The 12,737-nt window shown below is 37.5% G+C and overlaps 1 protein-coding gene across 4 annotated transcripts in view; it reads left to right on the top strand.

Moving 5' to 3' along the window:
- Positions 1-12,155, top strand: part of ACSL3 (acyl-CoA synthetase long chain family member 3) — a 70,225-nt gene extending 58,070 nt beyond the window's left edge. For all 4 annotated transcript variants that reach the window (XM_005150214.3, XM_031049928.2, XM_034063616.1 and 1 more), the window contains exons 14-16: positions 1,008-1,122; positions 5,671-5,828; positions 7,953-12,155. In XM_005150214.3, the coding sequence (XP_005150271.1) occupies positions 1,008-1,122; positions 5,671-5,828; positions 7,953-8,116 (437 nt within the window). In that variant the 3' untranslated portion in view covers positions 8,117-12,155. The remainder of the gene's footprint in view (positions 1-1,007; positions 1,123-5,670; positions 5,829-7,952) is intronic.
- The last annotated feature ends 582 nt before the right edge of the window (positions 12,156-12,737 follow it).

Raw genomic sequence — 12,737 nt, 5'->3', positions numbered from 1 at the left:
TTAAAACAGTCTTAACATTGACACCTCTCTATTAGTGAGGCTGGATATTAATTAGCGACTTAAGTATAGGCTAATGAAGCTGTATGAGCTGCCTTAGATTTTTATGATTTTGTAACTGGAATTTGGTTCATTGAAAGGACTCTTGATGATATGTGCTCAGTAATTAAGCCTTTTTCAAATCTTGCCATTTTTCACAATATCTAGGAGAAAAATATAGCAAGGTAAAGGTCTTATACATAAGGCTGTGATAGACCCATAGTCCTTTGATACCTATAGGCACAAGAATGATGCCGTATAAACTGCCAGATGTCTCTTGAAGGTAGCGGATGATTCAGTATTCTCTTTAATCCTGAAAACTAAGCATATTTGGTTTATTGTATCAGCAAAATCTGAGGTCCCATTGCAGCTGTCTTGCACTGATAGCTGCAAAACTGACTTGCCTGGTTGCACAAAGCACTAACAAAATTCATAGAAAGGGAGAGGTACTCCTGGTTGCCCCCACAGCTTCGTGGGTAAGGGTGACCTTTGCCACCTTTGGGCTATGTACAATAAGATCAAGTAATTTGGGCTTAAGTTTCAGTTCCTATTGTGTTTCATGTTACAGGTGACAGGTGGTCTTTAAATACAGATTTAGCCTGGTAATGAGTAACAAAATGTCACCAAATAGAGCATCTCCTGCCTTAAGCATCTGGACCAGACAGCACAAAGTGTGTTTTCAGACAAAAACTGGCTTTTGAATAGTCCTAGTAGTCTTCCATTCACATAACAGTGCTGTCATGCAGGAAATGCTTTTGTAAAGGCACAAAATGCATTAAATTGAAGCATGTCTCATTTTTGTAATAGGGAAAGATTGATAAAACACAAAGCTTGGAAACCTAGTATTAAATGTTTCTGATACGTTCATCAAATGTGAGTTTCCTTTTGGCTTTTATACATACATTTCAGGAAAGTATAAAAACAGTGTCTAAAATCTTCTATAATGTTTAATTCCTGTTTTTCTTCAATAGATCGTAAAAAAGATCTTGTAAAACTCCAGGCAGGAGAATATGTTTCTCTTGGCAAAGTAGAAGCAGCTCTAAAGAGTCTTCCACTGGTAGATAATATTTGTGCATATGCAAGCAGGTAAGAGGCAGCTGCTACTTTATCATTGCTGTATTCTTTGTCCTACTGAAGTTATAAGCAAATTTATTTTTTCACTCAATGTATGGAATTTTTTAGACCAGTTGTAAAATTATCTTACTTATACAGTGGAATAACTTTATCAAAACCAGACCATCTGATATGTATGTCTTTATTTTTTCTTTCCCATTTTTTTTCATTATTCATTGGAAAATGCTAAGAATTAGTGTCTTTTTCCTTTTCCCCAGTCTGAAAAGCAGCTAAGCTCTGACTGCATTTATTATAGATACCACTCAAACATTTTTGAGATGATTACCTACAGAAGACCTAGGACACCTTGTTCGTTGCTGTATTTAGCTGTGATGTGTTCTTCAGAGGAAGGGAGGGGGGAAACACTAACAGCTCAGAAGCTGGCTTGTGCATTGAAAGTGCTTTCCTTTAATGCCAGCAGAAGCATTGCAGCTTGAGAGAAAACACTTTGTAAATACTTTGCAAACACACATTTGATAAATTATATCAAATGTCCTTTCTACTTATTTTCTACATGTGCTAATGAATTAGACTATATGGGCTCAGAGATGTCAAAAGTTTCTATTTCTAGAATTCTCTACCTGTGCATCATGTAAACTTAAATGTATAAATATACTTCATGTGGTCTGTGTTTCCTGTTGTCATTTAAATGTTTGGAAAGTAATTTTGGAGCTTATGAGTGATCCAGAAATATTCTGATTTCCGGTATGGCAAAAAAAAGCCCCACTTGATAACTTTGAAAGAGGCCAGGACAAATATACCAGAGAATTGCTCACTAGTAATAAGTAGAAAATTAACTTTTGGTTTGTTCACCTGGTTCTGTGATATTTTTTGTGTTAACTAATGGTAGTCATCCTGGAATTTCATCCTGGAACTTCAGTTTTGATAGTCGTGGTTCAATAGCTTAACATGCATTGGGCACACCACTGCTGAGGAAAAGTTGTTATATTAAGCTTTATTTGTAGTTTTGACCTACTAGGTGAGTCTCATGTTTGCTTGCTTGAACTGCCTGAGGTTATGTGCCTCTTCTGAGCAACCTCTGTAGTCTGTGGAGAAGGAAGTTCCAACAGGTGGTGATTTCTGCTGGTCTAGGATCAAATTTCACTATTGAAATTATATTATCAAATTTTGTGTTAATTTTGTCAGGCCAGCCTAACATTGAAGACTAAAATGTACTTGTCAGACTTGTCTCTGACAGTCTGTGTCTTGTCTATTACCTAAAAGTAGGAAAATCTAGGAGCAGTCTCTAAAGGTAATCTAATAAGTACAAATATATTCCAGATTGTTTTTTCTAAGGCCGGTGTATTTGTGTGTTATTTGGCATAAATAGTCATGTGCTACAGATTCTCTGAATGATTGTCCATATGCACATTTCATTGTGGGTATATACTCATCTCAGCAAGTGTGAGCTTGGAGGCTTTTTATTAGCAGTGCCTGTGATCTCTCTTATATCCTGTCTCTCCTTATACTTTTGCCTGAGCGGCAGTCTCATAGGCAGGAGGAGTCCATTTGTAGCTATTCTATCTCCCACGTGCAAAAGGATAAGGAGGATAGACTTCTGGGAATGGGTTATATCTGTGATTTGACCTTAGATCTTGGGGTGCAAAACTCCTCTGAATATGGTAGTAGGGAATCAGAAGTGTCTGCATAATATTGCTTCTTCAGAAGCTGTATTAGTTGACCACTTCAGCCAAAATACTCAGTGAGATAAGGAATAAAATGCTTCCTGAAACAAATCATGATTAGAGCACCTTCAGAAAGAGAGCCCTGCTGCTTTATCAGCATTTTGTCTATTCAAGATATGTTCAGTAGGTCTCAAGTGTAATGTCAAGAAAATAAGCAGTTACCAGAGGAATGACCAAACATGGCAAAAAACCCCAGGGAGTTCTTAACATGAAACTCAAGGAGAGCTGATAAGGACCAGACTTTACAGAATGGAGATGGTGGTATTCACATGTAGCATTTTTGAGTATGTCTCTTCCCATAGGTCTGAGGGCTATACTGTGGTAGGATCTCAAGCACAGGAGGGGTATGAGGATGCCTCGTGTAGGAGAAATGTTTTGACAAAATGTCTTAGCATGGAGATGACTGAGGAGGTCCTGAGAACCAAATTCTGAGAACTTCCTTTGTGCTGTTATGACCTCTAAGACTGAAGATGCAGGCAAATTCAAAAGATCTGCAGAAGGAACAGCAATTGAGAGGGAACTAGCTGCTCCAGAGAGATGATGTGGTCTTCAGATTACTTCTCAAGACAAACAGTGCTTTAGCATTTGAACTGCAACAAGTGAGGATTTAACTTAGAAGTACAGAATGAAAAGCTACACATTCAAGGAGCTGTGAGTGCCAAGGTGCTCTTTCTAGGAAAAAACACAGCTGGATAATACAGTTTGTCCAGAGGGAAGTATGCTTTTACTTGGGAGGCTGAATTTTAGATGAACCAAGAGTTTGAGGCTAACCCTCAAACGGATTACTTTTATATACTGTTTATCCCTGGAGACACTGGTGATATTGCTGGATATGACCTTAGGCATGTCAAAAGACTATGGGTACCTGTGATCAAAGTAACAGTTCTTTGTGTTCTGGATGCCTTAATGCATAATACATGCATTACAGACCATAGACAAAGTTACAAGGTTCAATACAGAGTATAGCATGAGTGAAGGGGGAGGTGTGTGTGGTCTGAATCAGAGAGGCAGAGACAAGATGAGATGTATGCAGTGATACTGAGGCTAGTCTGAAGTCTTTCTGTAAGTATATTCTTAGTGAAAAATGGGAATGGTTCTGAGTCAGCCACCAGGCAAAGCCTGATGACAGATGATGCTAGGGAAGCCTGTGTTTGTAATGGACTTTGTGAAATCTTCACAGCTGCTGTCAGATTATCATTACAACTCGTACCAGTAACAAAGGAGAAAATTGCAATGTGCAGTAACTAAAAGGGTATTTAATGTTTAGAGTTACTATTTTAAAATTGTTTAAGATATCGTAAAGGATAAGTTGAAGTACTCACTGTACTGTGTTTTGAAGTTCTGTATATTGTATTAATGATCTGTCTGGTGAAAGAAACCTAAGAAGTTTTAATAAACCTGTATATGGTTAAGGTGGGACAGTACCAAAGGTAGAGTGGAAGACAGCATTAGAATACAGAGAAAGTTTGACTAGAGAGAGATTTGTCTGAAAATAGCAAAAGCAATCAGTTTAAAGAGAGGAAAAGACATAAATAAAATGCAGAAATACAGGATGAGGACCACCAGCCGCTAGCAGTTCTGCAGGAGCTGACATGAGTCAACAAGTGCCATGCCGTTATAAGAAGGCAAATAATATGACAGAATCAAGTTTGTAGCCTACAAGATGCACAGCTATCTTCTTGCCAAGCATTAAAGGGTCTGGGTTCTGCATGCATCACTTCAGAAAAGAGGACCTCTTGAAAAGAGTCCAGGCAAAAATGGGAACATCTGGACAGAGATCTGTGGTACATGAGTTGGGAAGGTCATTGCTTAAATTCCTAAACTTAAAGGAAGGGAAGACTAGAAAGGTGAGAAGGAAAAATGGTAACAGTGAATGAATAAATGGCTTCTGTGTAAAGGAAAGGAATATCTGACTATTGGCTGTATGAAAAATACAACTGATGTGAGCTGCAGAGAGGAAGAGTCAGGAATATCCATCATCTTAGCTTACCAGTGCTAGGAATAAGGAAGCATTGCCATGAAGAGTTTGCCTGATGTTCAAGAATGCATTAGACAAACATCTATTATATGTTGTTGACTTTGTGTAAAGGCAGGCAGATGAATTTAGGTGATTTCAGATTGCTTTCAGCTCTCTGATTCTGCCATGTGAGGTTCTCATATTTTTTGAACTTTACGCCATCTGAAAGATCTTGAATACCTGTTTCAGGACAAATTGTGCTTTGGTGTTCTTTGAAGACTTTTTGAGATCACAGCTTCGTATGTGCTGAGCATATCAGGAGCAGACAAAGATTGCTAACAGCAGAGTGAGCGTATGGGCATTCACTTGAAAGAGAAGTCACCGCCTTTACAGAAACAGGCTTTCTTTGAGATGTGTTGTGCATATGCTCATTCCACAACCTGCTCCCCAACCCCTCTTCACTGCAGTCCTCTACTCCTCTACAGTAACTGGATTCTGCAGTTGAGAGGAATCTGAGGTAGGGAAGCCGCACACCAGTCTTCATACCGGGATGCAAAACATGAGGAGAGGCAGGGCGCATTGACATCGTATGGGTGCTGCTTCCCCAAAGCTTTGAGCATGAGAAACAGTGGAATATGCATATGGACAGCACACCTTGAAGCAATCCAGTTGCTGTAAGGTAAGTAGCTTCTCTTTCTATTTATTTTTAAGCAGGCAAAGGTGATTTGTGTACTATTTGAGAAAAATTATCAGGTGAACAAAAGCCAACTGTTAAGAGCAATATCTCTGTGTTAACTGCAAACGCCCCAACTTGAAATGTTATTTTTGAAGACTTGTTAACTTTACGAAATCTGTACTAAAATACATTCTGTTTCTCAGTTTCCATTCTTACGTCATTGGATTTGTTGTGCCAAATCAAAAGGAACTTGCAGAACTAGCTCGAAAGAAAGGATTTAAAGGAACCTGGGAAGAGATCTGTAACAGTCCTGAGATGGAAAAAGAGGTACTGAAGGTGCTAGCTGAGGCTGCCATGGCAGGTGAGTATCTGGGCAGATAGTATTGATCTTGTGGACTGTAACGTCTGTGAAACAGATAAGCAGAGGCCTAAAAGTATTTCCTTGAGAGTGTATATTTCATAAAACATGTATGAAGTTCCCGAGAAATTGGTGTGTGCATGTGTGTGTCTAGTGCTCTTTATGATATCTTGTAGTAGCTTTTTGGCCTTAGCTGCTTGCCCAAAAGAGTGTGGGTCATCTTTAGATCCATGTGTGTTAGCGATCATACAGTCTGACATGCTACATGCCAGTGCATAGTTGAAATAAGCCCGTGGTGACAGGGTCTCTCCTAGCTTCCAGTGGCTTGCATCTCAGGGGTTTCCTGAACTGAAAGCAGTGACTTTAGTTAATTTTCAGTACTTTTCTTCCATTAACTCTTCTAGTCACCTTTTAAAGTTGTGTAAGTATTCTCTATCAGTGGCAGACTTGCACAGCTCAGTTATGTTCATGTGAAGAAATGCCTTGTTTATTTTAGCTCTGCCATCTGCTAATTCAATTTCCTTCTGCTGAGCTCTTGTATGGGAAGAGCAGCGAAGAGTCACAATGGTAGTTGTGATGTCTTTTTTTCTTTTTTTCCCCCCATTGTCTGTTATACTTCCCCTCTCAGCTGTATCTTTTTTCATGCTAATTGGTCATACTCTATTCAGCTATGCTGGTGCAGAATTAGACAGTGGCACAGTGACATTTTGTCTTTTTTCATAATAATTTCTGCCTTGTTTTTTGCTTTTGACTATTACAAAGCTCTTAGCTTTTTCAGTAAAGCTGTTGGTTATGACCACAAAACGTTGGGTTTTTCTAAATGGCCATTGTTAAATTTGTTTTTCTTATGCATTTTTTTTTTTACACTTTTATGCAATGAAAGTTTTCTTCTGTGTTTTGCATTCACTTTGTGTCATGATAATCTCCTGCATCTCTTTGCAGTTTGTTCCCATCCTTTTTACCCTGGATAACTTCATGCTTACAGCTATCTTTATCTTGTTAATCTTTGTCTCTCCTCCTTATTACTTGTATTAAACTCCATGATAAGTGTATTTGCAGACTTCTTTTATAGGAGCATACTCTTACAAGGCGTGTAGACTCAGTACTGCAGCAGACTTATTTTTTTATCTTGCCCTGTGTCTCCAGTCCTTTTTTTCTTCACTGCATGGAGCATATGGGCAAAGTAATTCTAAGAAGCTGTTGAGATGGAGGGCATGTACAAGGTCACTTTTCTCTTTTTTTTTTGTGTAGCAGTAACTATTTAAAAGAGAATTAAATATGTTAGAATTCATGAAATGGAGTATTTGATTTAATCCTGATGCACTTTTACACATTTTGTTGCTTCATATTTGTTTTTTGTCTCAGCCTGGTATCATAGACTTTTAAAGTAATTTAATGAGTTTTATGCTAGATTGAAAAAAAAAAAAACAAACCCCAAAACCCAAGCCCAATGATTTAATGTCATGGGGAGTAAAGGCACAGGGAAATCTAAAACTGACAGGTAGCACAGAATAATTTCATATTTGTGGGTTTTTTTTCTAACCAGAAAATTTTAATATTGCCCATCTGTTGATGTCTTTTTTTTATTTGTTTTTCTTCTGTTATGTCTGAAAGCATGGTACTCTTGCAAAGGATACTGGTTTATGCTAAAGGTGTACCATGCAGAGCACTGTTCTGTGTCAGTGAGGGGAACAGCTGCCAAATGAACTTATCTTCCTTGAACAGTTGAGAGCTATCAGGAAAAAAAAAATAAACCAACCAACCCAAACCCTGTTTTTTCAAGCTTAAGTAATGTGGATTTTAAGACTATTTCCAGAAGATGGGATCATAACATTGGTATAACAGTGTATGTTTTGAGGCTGTCACTTCCACACAGTGGGGATTTTCTGAAGTTGAGGAGCAGTACAGGTACCCAAACAGCTGTGGTTTGTTTATTTCTGTGGAAACTGGAGAGCAGTCCCTGATGGACTTTGTCACCCCACCTGTGACCACACAGGCTTGCAAAGCTTATGTTGGGTTTGAGGAACACTTAATTTATGTCACATGATTTTCTGTGTGAGAATACAGTTTTTCCTTTTGTGCTCTTAATTGTAGAAGCATGCTTACATTTGTTTTGTGTTTTTACAGCTAATCTGGAGAAGTTTGAAATACCAGTAAAAATTCGTTTGAGCCCTGATCCTTGGACCCCTGAGACTGGTCTGGTGACAGATGCGTTCAAGCTAAAACGCAAAGAGCTCACGGCATACTATCAGATGGACATTGATCGATTGTATGGAAAAAATGTAAAATAATTCCTTGTCTGCACCATTTTACTACAGTGAGCTTGGATCAAATAGGAAATACTTGAATTGCCTGTCTCAGCACTTGAGGTCAACACAGGAAACTACCATTCCTCATTTTCAGCTTAAACCGTTAATTCTGGTAACATCACCATGACGACTGGCAACTTTAGTAAAATGTTATGGCAGCAAACCTGTGTCTGTTCCCTTTTTTTCCTGTCTTCTCTTCTACCTTGTCAGTCTGTGGATTTTCCTGAAGTCTTTTTGGGAAAACATGTTTCTGAAGCCTCAAGTTTTTAAACACAAATCCTGTATAATGTTTTATTTGTATCTTTAAAATTTGGATGTATATAAAGAGAACTTGGCTATATAAGAAATGGTTATACTGGGGGCCTTTTTTAACTAATTATTTAAAGATAGGAAGGTATTGATGTTGTGACATTATATACGTTGAAAATGCTTGTAACAAGGTCATTGTCAAACAGAGGACCATGTTATTTGCTGCTGTGCTATTTTTCTGTGTGAATTTGAGGGAGAAAATGTTTGACATTCCAGCTTCTGTAATACACTTCTAATATGTGCCTAATGATTACTTTTATTTTTATCTGAAAATGAAAAGGTGGTCATGGCACAGCTCTACATAAAGGCAGGTACTCTTGCTGCAGGTATTAGTTGATGATTGTTTAATACAAAAGATGCTATTAACACAGCAGATGTTAAACCTAAGAATAATCTCTCAAATATGGAAACTCCTTTTTGACATGGCTCATGACCATTTCATCCAGTAGTTGAATTGTGTAAAGTTAATAGGAAATCTCAGCATTAATTTCACTTAACACTTTGTAAGTTTGACAGTGTCTTCTCCTTTTAGCAGAGGGACTGTAACAGCTTTTGTCATTTCTCATTAGGTTTGGACATTACACTTGGTTTGCTCTTCCATTGTTTGTGAGAGTCTGGCAAAACCACTGTTCTGCCTAACTGCAACCCAAATCTAACTGGGGGGATTTTTAAAGTCATAATGACAGTTATGTTCTCAGCTCACACAGTGCCTAGCTGCCCTTTGTGCCATTAAAAATCTCCCTTTAATTCTGTGTTCTTTTATTTATAATTTTTTTTGCTTTAAAAGCACGTATTTGAAGTATTTGTTAGCTGGAGTTACTTATGTTGCTTGGTTTCTTACACCCAGTTCCTAACTTGGGAAGGAGTTTCAATTCCTGTTTTACTATAGATACGTGAATATAGTTTGAAAAACTAAGGAGGATCTTTTCCTCTTCAGAGAATGTTTAGATTTGTTTCAGATGTGAATTTTATTTTCATAATATTTCTAGAAAGAATATTTTAAACAGGGTTACATGAGAATGTGAAAAGGCATACGTCAGTCAACTTCCTGATGGAGCAAGGATTAAAATGTCTTTCATTTGGAGATTATTCTTTCATGTGTATCATTTACTTGTACTAAAAATCAGGGTCTTGATGCTTAAGTACCCAGCTATGGTAGCATGTAGCAGTTCTGAATGGCAGAACCTTTGTTTGGGGAGGGAGTTCCTGCTGTTAGCATTTGTGACATGGGAGCTGTGGGAAATGTTTGCTATACATATTTTCATTTTAAAATCTTCTGAAATAGTATTTAACTGCTTTCTATGATCTGTTGATCATAGAAAGCTGTTTCATAGGAGTTGAAAGTTATCAAGCAGGTTCTTTGTATTTTAATTTTGATCACATTACACAGTTTGTATTGTATTTTGTTACAACTGCTCATGTGTTTCCCCTGCTGCTGTCTATGAAAAACTGTTAACCATTTGGTGAATTCAGGTGTAACTTGTCAAATGGGAATAGAAGCAATAAAAAGAAATTGGAACTGCATTCCTGAGATTAATGCCTTGCTGTATCTAGGTCATAACTGTATTTCCAGAAGGTTTTAATTTAAGACTAATGTTGGAAAATGACTGAAGAATCCAGATTCCAGATGTGGAACTTGCCAACTTCTGTAGGGAAGTGTGACACCATATATTAGACATTACTAATATTTCAGTATGTATCTTGTGCTCCATCAACAGGTTCTTGAGTAGTTCGCACTCAGCATAGGATGTACATCGTTCAGATATTTTTTTGGTGATTATTTTAGTGAAAATGAATAAATTGCAGAAGTACTATGTATATCACTTGGTGCATTGTGCAGCAGATTTAAGAAAATCTGTCTTTGGTTAATTTGGCAATCTGAAGTTAATATTCTGCAAAGGGTTTAGATCCACTTTTGGATAAATTGCGTGATTTTTTTTAAATGGTTTGCAAATAATAAGTTGTTTTTTTTCTAATCCAGTTACAAGATAGGGTTGCAGTCTACCTGTGCATTTGTTTTTACATTTCAGGGTTTTTGTATTTAAAATGGATATCAATATGTATAATTCCTGTCTTTAGATATCACATTCATTATGGACCTTTATCTCTTCTACAGGATGTGAAAATAAAAGCAGTTCATTAACTTTAGCCTGAATGCTGGAAATAGGCTTTAAAATATTTGTGTGGCTTCAAATATTTGAGTGTGTTTTTTCCTTTGATTTATAAAAAAAGACTTGACTTTAATAGTGCAAAATTCTTGAGTATTTCCATGTTCCATTAAAGCCACCTGTCCTGTGTGTGCCTGTGCTTCTCACTAGTTGACTGGGACTATAATGGGATGGCAGATCACAGCTGCTATTGCTGCTGTTCAGGTGCTGAGCTTTCTTGCTCTGACAGTCTTAGTCCTGCAGTCTGCTCTGCCTGTCAGATACTTCGGCCACCACTGTGTTCTGTTTGTGTTTCTGAGCAGCAAGACAAGCGGAGTTTGTTGCAACCCTGCATGGATGCACTACATGTCAGCCAGCAACTTACCTGGTCTCTTTATTTTTATTTTTTTTTTTTACCTTTTTCCTGTATATCTTCACATGCCCAGTGTAGCAAGAGCAGAAGTACCTGCTGGAATGTGTAGCATGGGTCTCAAAGGCTGTGGAGTAAATTAGGAACTTACATGCATGGTTGGAAGTCATGATCTCCATCACATGGAGGATTTTGTAGTGGAAAGAGCTGCAATTATTACGTCTTTCTAGAGTTCAAACTAGGAGCATATACCTCACCTGAGTGGCCCCCAAAAGGGGGGATTTTTAACAAAGCTTTTATATTTATAAACTTCCCAGGACTCTGAATCATTGGATATTGTAACTACATACTCTGCTGTGAAAATTTACATATTTAATTATTAAAAATGACCAGGAAATTCCAAGGGTGGTGTGAATCTTCCTCAGATTCCTACCGTTATTTAAGAATATTTTGGGACTTTAGGCTAAATTCAATGTGGATGTCATAAGCATTGTTTGCAATAAATAGTGTTTCTGGAGTAGGTTAGGAAGTTAAAAGAATTACACGTCAAAAGTCTGTGCAAACTTACTGATGCTGCTGCAGTTTATATAAGAGCGGGACCATTATCTCAGTGAGAAGCTGTGTACCAGTAATGAAATGTTTTGCTGAAACAAGCAAAAACCCATGTGCAGCTAAAACTAAGAATATGATGTCTGCCTTCATCCTACTGATTTTATAGATAGGATGCAGAAATGGGTATGGAATTGAAATTATACATAGAAAACATCCTGTAAAGCTTGTAACTTTAAGCAGAAATTGCTACAGGGCCTAAGACTCCTTTGCAATAACCTTTATCCTGCTAAAATTCACAAGCTTTTATTCTGTACTAAAACTGCATCTCGGTGATGCAATGCAGCGTTTTTATTAATGTGATGTATTAACTACTTTGGATTCAGTGTAAAACTGTGTACATATGTTTCTTCACTGGGAAGAGGAACAATCTCCAACTTGCATACACCTTGGACCAGGCTGAAAAGTTAATTGAATGACCAGTTGTATGTTACCAAATTGGTTATTTAATGAAAACTCATTTTTAGTGGGATCTTGGTTGTTACGATAAACTGCCTGAACATTGTATATCCTAATCGAGTTATGTTGTATTAATTATTTATTTGTAATTAGGTACCATGTTACAAAAATAAAACAGTTTCACAAATCGGGTCCCATATGTCCAGTTTTTTTAAGTGGCATTTTGTGTTTATCTGTCTGAGCCTACATAATTTACATAAATTACTGAGTTTAAGTCACATTATCTGAATGCATGGCTGTTTTAAGAAGGGGTTTAGGTTAGGACAGTTCAAAAAGGAACCTGTGATGGTGGGCATGTCCTCTTGGTTTGCTCCCTGCCTCACACTGCAAAAGGCTCCATTCCTGCATTGCTCATCTTTGGTACCTTGGCACTTTGCTGTGTAAATAGCCACAAGATTGTGTGTTGCAGAGAATGAATGTTGTGGTTGATTAGTTGGCCATTTGTACTATACAGGTATTGCTTATGTGTTGTTCTGTAAATGTTGTTAGTGAGTTCTTGGATGCTGGACCCTTATGTACTGGGCTTGTTAATTCAGCAGTAGAAATGATGCCTGATACAGCCTTTTGAATCTCTCATTTCAAGTCTTGTCCAATATTCAAAATAAATGGGACTGTTTCTAGATGAATGCAGGAGCACTAGTTATCAGGTTAACCTGGATTGCCACTACAATCAAGGTAACATTCTGTTTTGTCTGTTTCATTTGCATAT

The sequence above is a fragment of the Melopsittacus undulatus genome, chromosome 6 (genome assembly GCF_012275295.1).
Source record: "Melopsittacus undulatus isolate bMelUnd1 chromosome 6, bMelUnd1.mat.Z, whole genome shotgun sequence".
In the NCBI taxonomy this organism is placed as follows: domain Eukaryota; kingdom Metazoa; phylum Chordata; class Aves; order Psittaciformes; family Psittaculidae; genus Melopsittacus; species Melopsittacus undulatus.
The sequence above is the reverse complement of the archived record's forward strand: the minus strand, read 5'-3'. Positions and strand labels throughout refer to the sequence as shown.